At 45.5% G+C, this 20165-nt stretch overlaps 1 protein-coding gene across 1 annotated transcript in view; it reads left to right on the top strand.

Moving 5' to 3' along the window:
* LOC139385439 (neurobeachin-like) overlaps window positions 1-20165 on the top strand; it is a 346644-nt gene that overhangs the window by 138463 nt on the left and 188016 nt on the right. The window contains exons 38-39 of the mRNA XM_071130488.1: window positions 1907-1968; window positions 11452-11516. Of these exons, the coding sequence (XP_070986589.1) occupies window positions 1907-1968; window positions 11452-11516 (127 nt within the window). The remainder of the gene's footprint in view (window positions 1-1906; window positions 1969-11451; window positions 11517-20165) is intronic.

Here is a 20165-nt window from a genome sequence, read left to right as displayed (position 1 = left end):
ACACAGGCACACACACAATAAACAATTAATGGAGAGTTGAAAGGTGTGAATGTTGTCTGATCCCTTCACTCTGCCTCTCTGTCAGAACGCTGGCCAAGCTGACAGATACACACACACACCTGGCATGCTGAGCACAGACTGTGTACAAACCAGGCAAACACAACACACTTCATCAACACAATAGAGCCAGTATTCATAAAGCATACCATAGTACAAATGCTGGGATCAGGTCTGGGATCAGTTTTACCTTAGAGTTCATTCTGAATAATATTACATGGACAGTAGAGACCTGATCCTAGATCAGCACTCTTACTTTGAGATGCTTTGCCCAGACTTTTACCAAGGAAAAGTGGCTGTTTTTCCTGAATCAGGGCCCTGGTGGAAAGTCTCTCCATTTAGTAGTAATTACCATCCATACATCACTCAAATTATCCGGGGTCACGCCCCAAGTGCCCCCTCACCCACCCCCCTCTCCTCTCCTTCTCTCCTCATCACCCCTCCTCTCCCCCTCTCTAGACATGTTGTCAGTGTGGTAATCATGCCCAGACATCCTGGCCTGGCCCCTGGCCCATGATACACTTGGGCCAGGGCGAACAGAGCTGTCGTTGTGATGGCCTTCCCTCTCTCCTCTCCTTCCCCCTTCCCTCTCTCCTCCCCTCTACTTCCCCCTTCCCTCTCTCCTCTCCTCTCTTTCCCCCTTCCCACTCTCCTTTCCTCTCCTTCCCTCTCTCCTTTCCTCTCCTTCCCCCTCCCTACCTCTCCTCTCTCTGCCTTTCCACTCCTTCCCCCCTACCAGTACACTGCTCCACAATGCCACATTCACCCCAGTGATTTAACTCTGCCCTGCTCACAGGAAAGGCATGGTCAGAGGGGTAGAGCCTGTTTAAATAGAACACATATAGTTTGTGTACCACTGTACGGCCAGGGTCCATGGTCATTAGGCCAGCATACCAGAGTATGGCCGGGGCGCTATGGGCCAGGGTCACCCTACCACCTGACCCCCTGTGTCAGAGAGAGCGGAGTGATGGGAGAACTGGTCATTGCAGTCACAAGAGGTCAGCTGTGGTTGAATGTAGCTGTGTGTGTGTGTGTGTGTGTGTGTGTGTGTGTGTGTGTGTGTGTGTGTGTGTGTGTGTGTGTGTGTGTGTGTGTGTGTGTGTGTGTGTGTGTGTGTGTGTGTGTGTGTGTGTGTGTGTGTGTGTGTGTGTGTGTAATAGGTCATCTGTAGCTGTCTGTGAACTAGAGAGGGTCAGGTAACATCCCCTGTTTACAACAGTCTTAGAGGCTCAGACTGTTTCAGTGCTGTGCAAGATTCACATTATACAACAGTACACTTTGTCTCCATCCCAAATAGCACCCTATTTCCTATGTAGTGCACTCCATAGGGCTCTTGTCAACATTAATTCAATATAGAGGGAATAGGGTGCCATTTGTTACACACACTTTGTCTCTATCTCAGTGGTTTGTAGGCAGCTATATTGTTTTATTATTGTAACATGTAAGGTCATTTCCCATTTCCAATCCTGGCAAGCTCTTTCTTTGCATCAACGGTAAAACGGAAGAGATGTTTGACATGCATGAGATGGTCTCTGTCTGTGTGTTTATAAACATGTTGACATCTCGTCTCTGGTTGTTGACTCATGCTGTCAATCACACTGACTGACATCTTCATGCAACCATGCCAACGGGTCCTGGCCCCACCAACCTATAATGAGTCGTCCAGAGTGTCTTCTTCTCTGGTAATGAGTACAATCTTAGCCCCTCCAACCTGTCAATGGAGAGGTTTCGCAGTGACTTATATGAAGGCGCTAGGAACTGTTGAGCCAAGTCAAACTGTCCTGTGTGTTGTATGAGAACTCTGCTTCTAACCCTGTCTCGTCCTGTCCTGTCCTGTCTGCTCCACCAGGTTTGGTGTGTATGAAGTCCAGCACCTCCGTAGTAGAACTAGTCATGCTGCTCTGCTCTCAGGTGAGATTCTCTCTTTCTCCTCACACATCCCTCCTTTTCTCTCCCTCTCTGCTTCTTCCTTCCTCCCACATCCCTCTGTTTGCACCAATATTCCATTTAGGAATGAAGTACCCTTTAATATAGACCACATTGAAAACTCAATAAATCAGAGTTTTTTTATACTTGTTAAAGTGCCAAAATTCAAAAGATTTTAACCCACTGAACTCCAATATTTCTCAACGTTTTCACATCATTCTAAAGCCCTAATTATTTTGTTGCTTTGATAAATGAATTAAAGGTAAAAAAAAAACGTGGAGATCTGAGTCGGTTGAGCGTAACACGTCAACCCTGCTAACCATAGATGACAGGCTACAAATATTTTAACAATTAAAAGAACATTGTGAAGCTTGCATTCAATTTCCCCTTCGTGTTGACCACAACAATTCTCCCTGTCACAAGGGGATTTATGGCTGATTTAAGATGAAATCGTCAGCCCTGTTACTTTATTTGGGACTAAATACAGTTGAAGTCGGAAGTTTACATACACTTAGGTTGGAGTCATTAAAACTTGTTTTTCAACCACTATACAAATTTCTTGAACAAACTATAGTTTTGGCAAGTCGGTTAGGACATCTACTTTGTGCATAAAACAAGTAGTTTTTCCATCAATTGATTACAGACAGATTATTTCACTTACAATTCACTGGGTCAGTGGTACAATTCCAGTGGGTCAGAAGTTTACATACACTAAGTTGACTGTGCCTTTAAACAGCTTGGAAAATTCCAGAAAAGGATGTCATGGCTTTAGAAGCTTCTGATAGGCTAATTGACATAATTTGAGTCAATTGGAGGTGTATATGTGGATATATTTCAAGGCCTACCTTCAAACTCAGTGCCGCTTTGCTTGACATCATGGGAAAATCAAAAGAAATCAGCCAAGACCTCAGAAAAATAATTGTACACCTCCACAAGTCTGATTCATCATTGGGAACAATTTCCAAATGCCTGAAGGTACCACGTTCATTTGTACAAACAATAGTACGCAAGTATAAACACCATGGGATCACGCAGCCGTCATACCGCTCAGGAAGGAGACGCGTTCTGTCTCCTTGAGATGAACGCACTTTGGTGCGAAAAGTGCCAATCAATCCCATAACAACAGCAAAGGAAATTGTGAAGATGCTGGAGGAAACAGGTAGAAAAGTATCTATATCCACAGTAAAACAAGTCCTTTATCGACATAACCTGAAAGGCCGCTCAGCAAGGAAGAAGCCACTGCTCCAAAACCGCCATTAAAAAGCCAGACTACGGTTTGCAACTGCACATGGGGACAAAGATCGTTCTTTTTGGAGAAATGTCCTCTGGTCTGATGAAACAAAAATAGATCTGTTTGGCCATAATGACCATCGTTATGTTTGGAGGAAAAAGGGGGAGGCTTGCAACCCGAAGAACACCCTCCCAACCATGAAGCACGGTGGTGGCAGCATCATGTTGTGGTGATGCTTTGCTGCAGGAGGTACTGGTGCACTTCACAAACTAGATGGCATCATGAGGATGGAAAATGAGGATGGAAAACATCTCAAGACATCAGTCAGGAAGTTTAGGCTTGGTTGGAAATGGGTCTTCCAAATGGACAATGACCTCAAGCATACTTCCAAAGTTGTGGCAAAATGGCTTAAGGACAACAAAGTCAAGGTATTGGAGTGGCCATCACAAAGCCCTGACCTCAATCCCATATAACATTTATGGGCAGAACTGAAAAAGCATGTATGATCAAGGAGTCCTACAAACCTGACTCAGTTACACCAGCTCTGTCAGGAGGAATGGGCCCAAATTCATCCAATTTATTGTGGGAAGCTTGTGGAAGGCTACCCGAAACGTTTGACCCAAGTTAAACAATTTAAAGGCAATGCTACCAAATACTAATTGAGTGTATGTAAACTTTTGACCCACTGGGAATGTAATGAAATAAATAAAAGCTGAAATAAATCACTCTCTCTAATATTATTCTGAGATTTCACATTCTTAAAATAAAGTGGTGATCCTAACTGACCTAAAACAGATAATTTTTACTAGGATTAAATGTCAGGAATTGAGAAAAATGAGTTTAAATGTATTTGGCTAAGGTGTATGTAAACTTCTGACTTCAACTGTAGGTAGTTACTATAGTATTTTTTTTAATGGAATCTCTTGAGATGGGAAATGTTTTTAATTCAATAGAACATGTGTTCTTCATGATAATGTTAGAATTAGGTGAAATAAAAAATTATAAAAAATTCAGAAAGCTACAGTACCCAAAGGGACTAATTTCATGGAACACCCCTCTGTGATCAGTCCTCACCCCCACCCTGTCCCCTTACACCTCCCCGTCCCCTTATCTCCTCCCTGTCTCCTTACCTCCTCCCTGTCCCCTTATCTCCTCCCCATCCCCTTACCACTTCCCTGTCTCCTTACCTCCTCCCTGTCTCCTTACCTCCTCCCTGTCTCCTTACCTCCTCCCTGTCCCCTTACCTCCTCCCTGTCCCCTTATCTCCTTCCTGTCCTCATTTCTCCTCCCTGTCCCCTTACCTCCTCCCTGTCCTCATTTCTCCTTTCTGTCCCCTTATCTCCTCCCTGTCCTCATTTCTCCTCCCTGTCCCCTTACCTCCTCCCTGTCCTCATTTCTCCTCCCTGTCTCCTTACCTCCTCCCTGTCCCCTTACCACCTCCCTGTCTCCTTACCTCCTCCCTGTCCCCTTATATCCTCCCTGTCCCCTTACCTCCTCCCTGTCCTCATATCTCCTCCCTGTCTCCTTACCTCCTCCCTGTCCCCTTACCACCTCCCTGTCTCCTTATCTCCTCCCTGTCCTCTTATCTCCTCCCTGTCCCCTTACCTCTTGCCTGTCCTCATATCTCCTCCCAGTCTCCTTACCTCCTCCCTGTCCCCTGATCTCCTCCCTGTCCCCTGATCTCCTCCCTGTCCTCATAGTGGATCAGCTCCACCTCATGTGGGACTGATCACCTCCTCTAGTTAAGCCCAATGATGTATAGTGTCTTCAGAAAGTATTCATATCCCTTGACTTATTCCACATTTTGTTTTGTTCTAACCTGAATTGAAAATGCATTAAATCGATTATTTTTCTCACCCATCTACAGACAATACCCCATAATGACAAAGTGAGAAAAAAAATGAAATTGTATATTTTAATTTACACAAGTATTCATAACCCCTGAATCAATAATTTTTAGAAGCACTTTTGCAGCATTTACAGCTGTGAGTATTTTGGGGGTAAGTCTAAGACCTTTGCACACCTGGATGGTACAATATTTGCCCATTATTATTTTTTAAATTCTTCAATCTCTATCAAGTAGATTTTTGATCATTGCTAGACAGACATTTTCAAGTCTTGCCATAGATTTTCAAGTCGATTTAAGTCAAAATTGTAAATAGGCCACTCAATGTCATCTTGGTAATCAGCTCCAGTGTAGATGTGGCCTTGTGTTTTAGGTTATTGTCCTGCTGAAAGGTGAATTAGTCTCCCAGTATCTGTTGGAAAGCAAACTGAACCAGGTTTTCGTCTAGTATTTTGCCTATGCTTATAGCTGTATTCTGTTTCTTTTTATTTAAAAAGACTCCATAGTCCTTGCCAATGTCAAGTATACCCATAACATGATGCAAACACCACCATGCTTGAAAATAGCAAGAGTGGTACTCATAATGTGTTGTGTTGGATTTGCCACAAACATAGCGCTTTGTATTCAGAACAAATTGTTCATTTCTTTGCAAAAGGTTTTGGAATATTTTTATTCTGTACAGGCTTCCTTCAATTCACTCTATAATTTAGGTTAGTATTGTGGAGTAACTACAATGTTGTTGATCCATCCTCAGTTTTCTCAAATTACAACCATTAAACTCTGTAACTTTTTATAAATCACCATTGGCCTCATGGTGAAATCCCTGACCAGTTTCCTTCCTCTCCTGCAACTGAGTTATGAATAACGCCTGTATCTTTGTAGTGACTGGGTGTAGATGATACACCTTAAGAAGCCTAATTAATAACTTCACCATGCTCAAAAAGATATTCAGGGTCAGCTTTTTTAAATTTGTATTATTATATATTTTTACATCTACCAATCGGTGCTCTTTGTGAGGTTTGAAAAACCTCCCTGGTCTTTGTGGTAGAATCTGTGTTTGAAATGCAATACTCGACTGAGGGACCTTTACAGATAATTGTATGTGTGGAGAACAGAGATTATGTTAATCACTATTATTGAACACGGAATGAGTCCATGTAACTTAATATGCGATTTGTTCAGCACATTTTTACCCCTGAACTTATTTTGGCTTGCCACAATAAAGGTGTTGAATACTTTTTGACTCAAGACATTTCTGCTTTGCAGTGTTTATTAATTTCTAAAATGTTCTACAAATAAATCTCCACTTTGACATTTTGGGGTATTGTGTGTAGATCAGTGACACAAAATCTAAATGTAATGAATTTTAACTTCATGCTGTACACAACAACATTTAGAAAAAGTAAAGGTGTGTGAATACTTCTGAAGGCAAAGTATTGGCCATTGAGAGGCTTTGAAGATACCAGTCGGCCATATTAGGAGCAGTGAATGGAATTCTACAGTATTTCAAATAAATGTTTTAGGGACAAAATTGCATGTATTTAAGTAGTTGTTCTTGCAGTGTAGACAGTAACATTTGTAATCTAAAAAAATATATACTTTAAGGATTTGTTTTAAATATATTTTTCATGTTTATGTTTAGCTCACATAATATAACAAAACAAGTATGCATTAAGGTGTCTGAAATAGAATAAATGTGGCAAAAACAAATGTAGACATTAATAAATGCATTTCTATAGCTTCCCAAATATTTTTACGACTTTGGGGGAGTGTCAAGACATCATCCTCTATCAGTCATCTAGTGTTTAAATAAACCATTGGTTAAGTCTTTTACATCTCAACGGGTCACAGTCTCAATGTAGCAGTAAGAACAGAATAGGAGATAGTTAACATACCTTCTGTCTGCAGGGCCAGTCAGTGAGTCCATAAGGAAGACATTAGGTGGTGCCTCTCTCGCTAAGTATCCAGTCTGCAGGGATGGAGGCTGCAGTAGGAGGTGCGGTGCCCAGAGCCCAGAGCTTGTGTGTAACAAACCATTTAAAATTTCGAAATTCAGGAACCCTGAACCAATAGGATCATCTTCATAGGTGAAGCACTCCCAGACACCACAGATTATCAGCTTTTCTTATCTGAGCTCCTGAGCCGCGCCCATTACCCTGGCTGCAGGTCAGCCCATAGCTAAATATTCTGGGTTCTGTTGCAGGTCAGACCATAACCAGGGGTTCTGCAGGTCAGCCCATAACCAGAGGTTCTGCAGGTCAGCCCATAGACAGAGGTTCTGCAGGTCAGCCCATAGACAGAAGTTCTGCAGGTCAGCCCATAGACAGAGGTTCTGCAGGTCAGCCCATAGACAGAGGTTCTGCAGGTCAGCCCATAGACAGAGGTTCTGCAGGTCAGCCCATAGACAGAAGTTCTGCAGGTCAGCCCATAGACAGAGGTTCTGCAGGTCAGCCCATAGACAGAGGTTCTGCAGGTCAGCCCATAGACAGAGGTTCTGCAGGTCAGCCCATAGACAGAGGTTCTGCAGGTCAGCCCATAGACAGAGGTTCTGCAGGTCAGCCCATATCCAGAGGTTCTGCAGGTCAGCCCGTCAGATCCCTTACATACCCATGCATCTGTTATTAGAAGGCTGAGATTAAGGAACATTCCTCTCTCTCTATTCACACAACTGCCCGAGTCTTGCAGTAATGAATCCCGCTGTTACTGCTGTTCTTTTGAAGTTTCTGAGGGAATGTTCCCTGAGTCTTGCTCTCTATTCTGTCTGTCTGTCTTTCTGGAGGCTAACCTATCACTGTGGCTCTGGGATGTCTACCTTCTCTTCCTACCTCCTGGATTTACTGAGGGCTGGGAGTGTCAGCGAGCCGTATACCCCCCTCACAGAGTAACCCCCCCCCCCCCATTCCCCCCACCCATGACACAGATAGTATTACTGCGGCTCCAATAGTTCCTGTCATTAGGGACTCCTGGGATGAAACCCAGCCTGAGATATCGACCCGTCAACAAAGCTGAAAGTGGATATGCTTGGCCTGAGTTGGAACCACAGCTAGCTTTATCCAGCAGCACTGGCAGGGATGAGCACAGTGGAACTTGTTAATCCTGATCTGATTCCATCAGTAGTGACTTTCCTGTATGGGGCTAGGACAAGGCTGTATGGGGCTAGGACACGGCTGTATGGGGCTAGGACACGGCTGTATGGGGCTAGGACACAGCTGTATGGGGCTAGGACAAGGCTGTATGGGGCTAGGACAAGGCTGTATGGGGCTAGGACAAGGCTGTATGGGGCTAGGACACGGCTGTATGGGGCTAGGACACGGCTGTATGGGGCTAGGACACGGCTGTATGGGGCTAGGACACAGCTGTATGGGGCTAGGACACAGCTGTATGGGGCTAGGACACAGCTGTATGGGGCTAGGACACAGCTGTATGGGGCTAGGACAAGGCTGTATGGGGCTAGGACAAGGCTGTATGGGGCTAGGACACGGCTGTATGGGGCTAGGACACGGCTGTATGGGGCTAGGACACAGCTGTATGGGGCTAGGACAAGGCTGTATGGGGCTAGGACAAGGCTGTATGGGGCTAGGACAAGGCTGTATGGGGCTAGGACACAGCTGTATGTGGCTGGGGCGGAGACTGGGGCTAAATGGGGCTAGGACACGGTTGTATGGAGCTGGGGTTGTATGGGGCTCGGATAGGCAGCACACTCTTTGTATCTCTTCACAGACGGCCTGGTGAATGAGAAGGTCAAACAGCTTTGTTTCTTGTAACAGCTTAAACACACAGATGATCTGCAGTGGATCCTGGGAGATTTACTGACAGAGAGCCTCCAGATGTGGAGAGAAGAGCAGATAAAAGACTTCAGCCTGGATTGAGATACCTCAATACTGCTGTCTGCCTGACGCCTACTGACGTTTGGGAGTATGGACGGCTGCAGAGGAACAAGAGGCTTGTGTGTAACAAACAATTTAAAATTATGAAATTCAGGAACCCTGAACCAATAGGATAATCTTCATAGGTGAAACACTCCCAGACACCACAGATTATCAGCTTTTCTTATCTGAGCTCCTGAGCCACGCCCATTACCCTGGCTGCAGGTCAGCCCATAGCTAAATATTCTGGGTTCTGTTGCAGGTCAGACCATCACCAGAGGTTCTGCAGGTCGGCCCATAGACAGATGTTCTGCGGGTCAGCACATAACCAGAGGTTCTGCAGGTCAGCCCATAGCTAAATATTCTGGGTTCTGTTGCAGGTCAGACCATCACCAGGGGTTCTGCAGGTCAGCACATAGACAGAGGTTATGGGTTCTGTTTCTCTGCCTCTACATGAAGGATCATGTTACTTCCTCCTGGAGAAGCATGTCAGGCCTAATTCCGTTCAAACAGGCAATAATGGGCTTTCCCCAAATCCCTGCAGTCACAGCCCAGCCCCTTTGGAGCCCTGCTGCTCAGAAAAAAACTCAAGGGAAGAAAACATCTGAAGCTCCATCCCACTGTAACGGTAACTAGGGATTTTACTGTACCGTAACTCAGTTTGACAAGATAGAAGATCCCATCGGTTCAGAGTTTTCCCCCTCCTACCTGATGTCCCTTTCCTGGCGCTGCATGAGACACATCTGCTTTGATTTCCGTATATATTTTTGTCACGTGAGTGCAGTACGAGCAGATCCTCAGAAGACGGGCCGAACATGAGCCCTGTTCAAATCAGTAACAGCGGATGATGTAGCAGAGAGAGAGACAGAGAGAGAGATAGAGGTCAGGAGAAAAGATGTGGAGACCAGATGCCCAGCATATCAGCACCGTCTCTCTCACCGTAATGTAATGTGAGGTGGAACTGTGTTCTCTAGCCTGGTGCAGTCTGTTCCACACTACAGGAACTATGGCATGCTACCATACACTATTTAGACAATGGCAATCTGCATTCACAAATGTTTATCCTGAAATCCTTTGAATTTTGCATCGCAAACAATGTTTGCTTTTCTGCTACACATAACTAAAGAGCCTCACCCTCTGTTCCAAAAGGCGGTGTGGAACTACAGAGATTTTCTTACTGTTTCTGAGATGCAGAATCTAATTTGTTAGCCTCTTCTATGCATGAGATTCAGTTGGTTTTATACCTGACACTTGGCTAGCATTGAAAACTGGGAAACTTTTCCCCTTTTATATTTATTTTCTTTTTTTCTCTTTGTATTTTGAACTGTGGCCTGTGTTTTCCCTTCCATTTGCTCCTCAGTGAGTGAGCAGAGAGCCCAGGTTCCCACAGTGCAAGGCCCTCTCCTCTCCTCCGCTCCCAAACGGCTTTTTAATCATTCCCAGACAGGGTAGTGATGGTGCTGGGGAGAGGGTGGGGGGTGCCGTGGCCTTGGGGCCGTAGCCGCTCTAGGCTCAGTAGATGGCTCCCCTCTCCTCAGTCATCTGTCAGTGTGCGGACGGAGGAAATGGCTGTATTTAAGGCAGAGGATACAGTTTCATCCCCGATTACATCTCTCCTGTGTTTACCGATCTGTTCACAGAGGAAGATCTCGTCCCGAATGCCACCCTATTTCCTATTTAGTGCTCTACTTTTGACCAGGGCCCATAGGGCTCTCCTCAAAAGTAGTGCATATGTTGCCATTTGGGATGCATCTGAAGAGGGCAGGCACACTCACACATGCAGGGCAGAGATTCAGCTTTTTATAGCCAGCACATCTCTTTGAAAGGATTCAATGACCTTAATGCCTTCTTTGTTTTGTTACTTCAATTAGAAAAAATTGAATGTGCGATGTCCATTTGAATTGCAACGGAGACTGGCCTTGCAGAGAGATCCATGTGTTTCTCAGAGACTCTGTCGCTTTTTATTGCATTAAAGGGGCTGATTTTATTGTGCAGGTTTTTTCGTTTTGGAAATGTTTTTCTGGTTTGTGAAGCTTTCTTGGCAAAGTGTTCCATAATTGTTGTTTTATTACTACGTTATTGTTACTTTATTGCCTCCATGTGATTTTTATTGAAAATTAGCCCATTGATATGTTTTTATAGCCATCGCCTAGTAGCGCTGATTAGAATGTAATGAGCTCTGGGCTTTTACGTCTTGCACTGTTTACAGACGGTGTTTGAATAGCAAAAGCGACAGCAGACAGCCCTGTTTAATTCTGTGGCAGAGGGGTAAGTATTTGAAGTAGGTGTTGTTAGTACACACGCAAGCTATCAGAGAGTAATATAGTATTCTAATCCAAGTCAAAAAGTTTTCGCCAAAACTGAATCTCTCCAGCGTCTTGAAAAGGTCACCCCACTTAACTTTGTGGAAGGCTTTGTCTGACATACAGCCATGGAGCCAGTATGAACAACTAACTATCCAACATTCCTCCTCTCCGCTCCTCTTTCTATCTTCCTCTCCTCTTCTTCTCTTCCTTCTGTCTTAGGAGTGGCAGAACTCAATCCAGAAAAATGCCGGCCTCGCCTTCATCGAGCTCATCAACGAGGGAAGGTATGTATCATATTCAGACACATACACACCATATGTCTTAAAATGTATTTCCATTCTAGATCCTATTTTCCCTAAACCTAACCCTGAACATAAATCTAACTCCTAAACCTAACCCCTAACCCTAATTGTAACCCTAACCCCTAAGCTTAAAATAGCCTTTGTCCTTGTGGGGACATGGAAAATGTCCTCACGAGGGAGATAGTTCCTTGCTTTACTATCCTTGTGAGGACTTTTGTGGATTTCTGATACACACACACACCAGCTCTGAACAGGTTGTTAGGTCCAGTGGCAGCAATAGATTAGCAGTAAGCTGCTGGCCCCTAGAGCGTGGGGTGCTGTACTGTATCATGTAAGAATTGTTGTGCTCTATAGGGGTTAAGGTAAATAAGATTGGTGTGACAGAGTGATGTAACAATATCAACACGATAGTGTTTCCCCTCTATCTGTGTGTTCCCCACCCCTCTCTGTGAGTGTAGCAGGCTCAGATCAGGCAGGGTGTTATAGAACAGATCAGCCTCCAACTCCATCTGGTGACCCATCTGTGTAACCCTCTTACATCCAAACTGCCCAGCTCCAGCCCTATACCCCAGCTATACCCCAGTGCAACCTCACTGTTCCCAACCCAGCACAGTCTTAGCCTTCTCAGGCACCTCCTGTCCGGCCTCTTTATCCAGGCCCCCTGTCCGGCCTGGATAAAGAGCCTTACTCAGTGGGGGCCACTCTGCCTCTCTGCTGCACGGCTACTCTATCGCTCTACTGCTCTGTCACGTGGTGCTGTCCAGGGTGCTGCTGGCAGATTTCATTTCTCCTGCATCTGAGCTGCGTCCCAAATGGCACCCTATTACCTATGTAGTGTGTAGTGCTGAGCGAATAGTTATTTTTGAGGTTGTTTTGGTTCGGTTATTAAACTATTTTTAATTTGGTATCAATAAATAAATAAAAAACATGCACAATGCGCTATGTGTGTTGAATGCTGTAACAACACAGAATAAAACAATTAATAAAAGTCCCATGATGGAAGTGACTGCCCATTACTCCTTATCACTTAATAATAATTTATTCAAATTATTTACTTTAATAACATATTTCAGTTGTTGTGTATTTTACATTTGTTTTATTTGATTACTTATTTATTTCCTTCCAAGTCATAATCAGCTGCTGTTTATGCTGTCTGACAAAATCACAATTTTAGTTTGTTCAAAGTAAATAAGGCATACTTTTATGACTGCTGAATACCAACTATCATTCACTTAGATTGTGTATTTTCAGGAAGCAACTGCTCTCTAATCCCTCTCCATCGTGCAATCTTCTCTCCCTATCCATGTCTGCCCACACTAACCTAACGTAGCAGGCTTAAAATAAACACACAGACCAGACAAATATGCACGCAGTGGATTATGGTCGTTGTAGTTAATTATCACGTTTTCTGCGCTGAACTATGTAGAATATTGGCCTGTTGGAAACAACAACTCCCTACTACATCGCACAGTTCGAGCTTGATTTGATTTATCTCTAGAGAATTTGCGCAATGTGCTCATTGAGCTTAAAGAAAGAAGCAGAACTAAATGAAATTCAAATCATTTAACCAATGTCAGTCAATTAGTTGTTTAATAACAGAAATTCCAGTTAATCGCTCAGCACTAGTAGTGCACTATATAGGGAATAGGGTGTCATTTGGGATGGAGACCTGCTATCTCTAAACAACCAGCTAACCAGCCAGCTGCAGTCCTCTGAACTATAATCAACCAGCTAACCAGCCAGCTGCAGTCCTCTGAACTATAATCAACCAGCATACCAGCCAGCTGCAGTCCTCTGAACTATAATCAACCAGCTAACCAGCCAGCTGCAGTCCTCTGAACTATAATCAACCAGCTAACCAGCCAGCTGCAGTCCTCTGAACTATAATCAACCAGCTAACCAACCAGCTGCAGTCCTCTGAACTATAATCAACCAGCATACCAACCAGCTGCAGTCCTCTGAACTATAATCAACCAGCTAACCAACCAGCTGCAGTCCTCTGAACTATAATCAACCAGCTAACCAGCCAGCTGCAGTCCTCTGAACTATAATCAACCAGCATACCAGCCAGCTGCAGTCCTCTGAACTATAATCAACCAGCTAACCAGCCAGCTGCAGTCCTCTGAACTATAATCAACCAGCATACCAGCCAGCTGCAGTCCTCTGAACTATAATCAACCAGCTAACCAACCAGCTGCAGTCCTCTGAACTATAATCAACCAGCATACCAGCCAGCTGCAGTCCTCTGAACTATAATCAACCAGCATACCAGCCAGCTGCAGTCCTCTGAACTATAATCAACCAGCATACCAGCCAGCTGCAGTCCTCTGAACTATAATCAACCAGCATACCAGCCAGCTGCAGTCCTCTGAACTATAATCAACCAGCTAACCAGCCAGCTGCAGTCCTCTGAACTATAATCAACCAGCATACCAGCCAGCTGCAGTCCTCTGAACTATAATCAACCAGCATACCAGCCAGCTGCAGTCCTCTGAACTATAATCAACCAGCTAACCAGCCAGCTGCAGTCCTCTGAACTATAATCAACCAGCTGCAGTCCTCTGAACTATAATCAACCAGCTAACCAGCCAGCTGCAGTCCTCTGAACTATAATCAACCAGCTAACCAGCCAGCTGCAGTCCTCTGAACTATAATCAACCAGCTGCAGTCCTCTGAACTATAATCAACCAGCTAACCAGCCAGCTGCAGTCCTCTGAACTATAATCAACCAGCTGCAGTCCTCTGAACTATAATCAACCAGCTAATCAACCAGCTGCAGTCCTCTGAACTATAATCAACCAGCTAACCAGCCAGCTGCAGTCCTCTGAACTATAATCAACCAGCTAACCAGCCAGCTGCAGTCCTCTGAACTATAATCAACCAGCTAACCAGCCAGCTGCAGTCCTCTGAACTATAATCAACCAGCTAACCAACCAGCTGCAGTCCTCTGAACTATAATCAACCAGCATACCAGCCAGCTGCAGTCCTCTGAACTATAATCAACCAGCTAACCAGCCAGCTGCAGTCCTCTGAACTATAATCAACCAGCTGCAGTCCTCTGAACTATAATCAACCAGCATACCAGCCAGCTGCAGTCCTCTGAACTATAATCAACCAGCATACCAGCCAGCTGCAGTCCTCTGAACTATAATCAACCAGCTAACCAGCCAGCTGCAGTCCTCTGAACTATAATCAACCAGCATACCAGCCAGCTGCAGTCCTCTGAACTATAATCAACCAGCTAACCAACCAGCTGCAGTCCTCTGAACTATAATCAACCAGCATACCAGCCAGCTGCAGTCCTCTGAACTATAATCAACCAGCTAACCAACCAGCTGCAGTCCTCTGAACTATAATCAACCAGCATACCAGCCAGCTGCAGTCCTCTGAACTATAATCAACCAGCTAACCAGCCAGCTGCAGTCCTCTGAACTATAATCAACCAGCTAACCAACCAGCTGCAGTCCTCTGAACTATAATCAACCAGCATACCAGCCAGCTGCAGTCCTCTGAACTATAATGAACCAGCTAACCAACCAGCTGCAGTCCTCTGAACTATAATCAACCAGCTAACCAGCCAGCTGCAGTCCTCTGAACTATAATCAACCAGCATACCAGCCAGCTGCAGTCCTCTGAACTATAATCAACCAGCTAACCAACCAGCTGCAGTCCTCTGAACTATAATCAACCAGCTAACCAACCAGCTGCAGTCCTCTGAACTATAATCAACCAGCTAACCAGCCAGCTGCAGTCCTCTGAACTATAATCAACCAGCTAACCAGCCAGCTGCAGTCCTCTGAACTATAATCAACCAGCTAACCAGCCAGCTGCAGTCCTCTGAACTATAATCAACCAGCTAACCAGCCAGCTGCAGTCCTCTGAACTATAAACAATCAGCTAACCAACCAGCTGCAGTCCTCTGAACTATAATCAACCAGATAACCAACCAGCTGCAGTCCTCTGAACTATAATCAACCAGCTAACCAACCAGCTGCAGTCCTCTGAACTATAAACAACCAGCATACCAGCCAGCTGCAGTCCTCTGAACTATAATCAACCAGCTAACCAACCAGCTGCAGTCCTCTGAACTATAAACAACCAGCTAACCAACCAGCTGCAGTCCTCTGAACTATAATCAACCAGCTAACCAACCAGCTGCAGTCCTCTGAACTATAATCAACCAGCTAACCAGCCAGCTGCAGTCCTCTGAACTATAATCAACCAGCTAACCAGCCAGCTGCAGTCCTCTGAACTATAATCAACCAGCTGCAGTCCTCTGAACTATAATCAACCAGCTAACCAGCCAGCTGTAGTCCTCTGAACTATAATCAACCAGCATACCAACCAGCTGCAGTCCTCTGAACTATAATCAACCAGCTAACCAGCCAGCTGCAGTCCTCTGAACTATAAACAACCAGCTGCAGTCCTCTGAACTATAATCAACCAGCTGCAGTCCTCTGAACTATAATCAACCAGCTAACCAGCCAGCTGCAGTCCTCTGAACTATAATCAACCAGCATACCAGCCAGCTGCAGTCCTCTGAACTATAATCAACCAGCTAACCAGCCAGCTGCAGTCCTCTGAACTATAATCAACCAGCTAACCAACCAGCTGCAGTCCTCTGAACTATAATCAACCAGCATACCAGCCAGCTGCAGTCCTCTGAACTATAATGAACCAGCTAACCAACCAGCTGCAGTCCTCTGAACTATAATCAACCAGCTAACCAGCCAGCTGCAGTCCTCTGAACTATAATCAACCAGCATACCAGCCAGCTGCAGTCCTCTGAACTATAATCAACCAGCTAACCAACCAGCTGCAGTCCTCTGAACTATAATCAACCAGCTAACCAACCAGCTGCAGTCCTCTGAACTATAATCAACCAGCTAACCAGCCAGCTGCAGTCCTCTGAACTATAATCAACCAGCTAACCAGCCAGCTGCAGTCCTCTGAACTATAATCAACCAGCTAACCAGCCAGCTGCAGTCCTCTGAACTATAATCAACCAGCTAACCAGCCAGCTGCAGTCCTCTGAACTATAAACAATCAGCTCTGAACCAACCAGCTAACCAACCAGCTGCAGTCCTCTGAACTATAATCAACCAGCTAACCAACCAGCTGCAGTCCTCTGAACTATAATCAACCAGCTAACCAACCAGCTGCAGTCCTCTGAACTATAAACAACCAGCATAACCAGCCAGCTGCAGTCCTCTGAACTATAATCAACCAGCTAACCAACCAGCTGCAGTCCTCTGAACTATAATCAACCAGCTAACCAACCAGCTGCAGTCCTCTGAACTATAATCAACCAGCTAACCAACCAGCTGCAGTCCTCTGAACTATAATCAACCAGCTAACCAGCCAGCTGCAGTCCTCTGAACTATAATCAACCAGCTAACCAGCCAGCTGCAGTCCTCTGAACTATAATCAACCAGCTGCCAGCTGCAGTCTCTGAACTATAAGCAACCAGCTAACCAGCCAGCTGTAGTCCTCTGAACTATAATCAACCAGCATACCAACCAGCTGCAGTCCTCTGAACTATAATCAACCAGCTAACCAGCCAGCTGCAGTCCTCTGAACTATAAACAACCAGCTGCAGTCCTCTGAACTATAATCAACCAGCATACCAGCCAGCTGCAGTCCTCTGAACTATAATCAACCAGCATACCAGCCAGCTGCAGTCCTCTGAACTATAATCAACCAGCTAACCAGCCAGCTGCAGTCCTCTGAACTATAATCAACCAGCATACCAACCAGCTGCAGTCCTCTGAACTATAATCAACCAGCTAACCAGCCAGCTGCAGTCCTCTGAACTATAATCAACCAGCTAACCAGCCAGCTGCAGTCCTCTGAACTATAATCAACCAGCTAACCAGCCAGCTGCAGTCCTCTGAACTATAATCAACCAGCATACCAGCCAGCTGCAGTCCTCTGAACTATAATCAACCAGCTGCAGTCCTCTGAACTATAATCAACCAGCATACCAACCAGCTGCAGTCCTCTGAACTATAATCAACCAGCTAACCAACCAGCTGCAGTCCTCTGAACTATAATCAACCAGCTAACCAGCCAGCTGCAGTCCTCTGAACTATAATCAACCAGCATACCAGCCAGCTGCAGTCCTCTGAACTATAATCAACCAGCTAACCAGCCAGCTGCAGTCCTCTGAACTATAATCAACCAGCATACCAGCCAGCTGCAGTCCTCTGAACTATAATCAACCAGCTAACCAACCAGCTGCAGTCCTCTGAACTATAATCAACCAGCTAACCAGCCAGCTGCAGTCCTCTGAACTATAATCAACCAGCTAACCAGCCAGCTGCAGTCCTCTGAACTATAATCAACCAGCTAACCAGCCAGCTGCAGTCCTCTGAACTATAATCAACCAGCTAACCAGCCAGCTGCAGTCCTCTGAACTATAATCAACCAGCTAACCAGCCAGCTGCAGTCCTCTGAACTATAATCAACCAGCATACCAGCCAGCTGCAGTCCTCTGAACTATAATCAACCAGCATACCAGCCAGCTGCAGTCCTCTGAACTATAATCAACCAGCTAAGCCAGCTGCAGTCCTGCAGCTAACCAGCCAGCTGCAGTCCTCTGAACTATAATCAACCAGCTGCCAGCTGCAGTCCTCTGAACTATAATCAACCAGCTAACCAACCAGCCCAGCCAGCTGCAGTCCTCTGAACTATAATCAACCAGCTAACCAGCCAGCTGCAGTCCTCTGAACTATAATCAACCAGCTAACCAGCCAGCTGCAGTCCTCTGAACTATAATCAACCAGCTAATCAACCAGCTGCAGTCCTCTGAACTATAATCAACCAGCTAACCAGCCAGCTGCAGTCCTCTGAACTATAATCAACCAGCTAACCAGCCAGCTGCAGTCCTCTGAACTATAATCAACCAGCTAACCAGCCAGCTGCAGTCCTCTGAACTATAATCAACCAGCTAACCAACCAGCTGCAGTCCTCTGAACTATAATCAACCAGCATACCAGCCAGCTGCAGTCCTCTGAACTATAATCAACCAGCTAACCAGCCAGCTGCAGTCCTCTGAACTATAATCAACCAGCTGCAGTCCTCTGAACTATAATCAACCAGCATACCAGCCAGCTGCAGTCCTCTGAACTATAATCAACCAGCTAAGCCAGCCAGCTGCAGTCCAGCCAGCTCTGAACTATAATCAACCAGCATACCAGCCAGCTGCAGTCCTCTGAACTATAATCAACCAGCTAACCAACCAGCTGCAGTCCTCTGAACTATAATCAACCAGCATACCAGCCAGCTGCAGTCCTCTGAACTATAATCATCCAGCTCCAGCCAGCTGCAGTCCTCTGAACTATAATCAACCAGCTAACCAGTGCAGTCCTCTGAACTATAATCAACCAGCTAACCAGCCAGCTGCAGTCCTCTGAACTATAATCAACCAGCTAACCAGCCAGCTGCAGTCCTCTGAACTATAATCAACCAGCTAACCAGCCAGCTGCAGTCCTCTGAACTATAATCAACCAGCTAACCAACCAGCTGCAGTCCTCTGAACTATAATCAACCAGCTAACCAGCCAGCTGCAGTCCTCTGAACTATAATCAACCAGCTAACCAGCCAGCTGCAGTCCTCTGAACTATAATCAACCAGCTAACCAACCAGCTGCAGTCCTCTGAACTATAATCAACCAGCTAACCAGCCAGCTGCAGTCCTCTGAACTATAATCAACCAGCTGCAGTAACCAGCCAGCTGCAGTCCTCTGAACTAATAACCAGCTCAACCAGCTGCAACCAACCAGCCAGCTGCAGTCCTCTGAACTATAATCAACCAGCATACCAGCCAGCTGCAGTCCTCTGAACTATAATCAACCAGCTAACCAACCAGCTGCAGTCCTCTGAACTATAATCAACCAGCATACCAGCCAGCTGCAGTCCTCTGAACTATAATCAACCAGCTAACCAACCAGCTGCAGTCCTCTGAACTATAATCAACCAGCTGCATAACCAGCCAGCTGCAGTCCTCTGAACTATAATCAACCAGCTAACCAGCCAGCTGCAGTCCTCTGAACTATAATCAACCAGCTAACCAACCAGCTGCAGTCCTCTGAACTATAATCAACCAGCATACCAGCCAGCTGCAGTCCTCTGAACTATAATCAACCAGCTAACCAACCAGCTGCAGTCCTCTGAACTATAATCAACCAGCTAACCAGCCAGCTGCAGTCCTCTGAACTATAATCAACCAGCTAACCAACCAGCTGCAGTCCTCTGAACTATAATCAACCAGCTAACCAGCCAGCTGCAGTCCTCTGAACTATAATCAACCAGCTAACCAGCCAGCTGCAGTCCTCTGAACTATAATCAACCAGCTAACCAGCCAGCTGCAGTCCTCTGAACTATAATCAACCAGCTAACCAGCCAGCTGCAGTCCTCTGAACTATAATCAACCAGCTAACCAGCCAGCTGCAGTCCTCTGAACTATAATCAACCAGCTAACCAACCAGCTGCAGTCCTCTGAACTATAATCAACCAGCATAAGCCAGCTGCACCAGCTGCAGTCCTCTGAACTATAATCAACCAGCTAACCAGCCAGCTGCAGTCCTCTGAACTATAATCAACCAGCATACCAGCCAGCTGCAGTCCTCTG

The sequence above is a fragment of the Oncorhynchus clarkii genome, chromosome 27 (assembly GCF_045791955.1).
Source record: "Oncorhynchus clarkii lewisi isolate Uvic-CL-2024 chromosome 27, UVic_Ocla_1.0, whole genome shotgun sequence".
Taxonomy (NCBI): Eukaryota; Metazoa; Chordata; class Actinopteri; order Salmoniformes; family Salmonidae; genus Oncorhynchus; species Oncorhynchus clarkii.
This window is presented reverse-complemented; position numbering and strand designations above follow the sequence as displayed.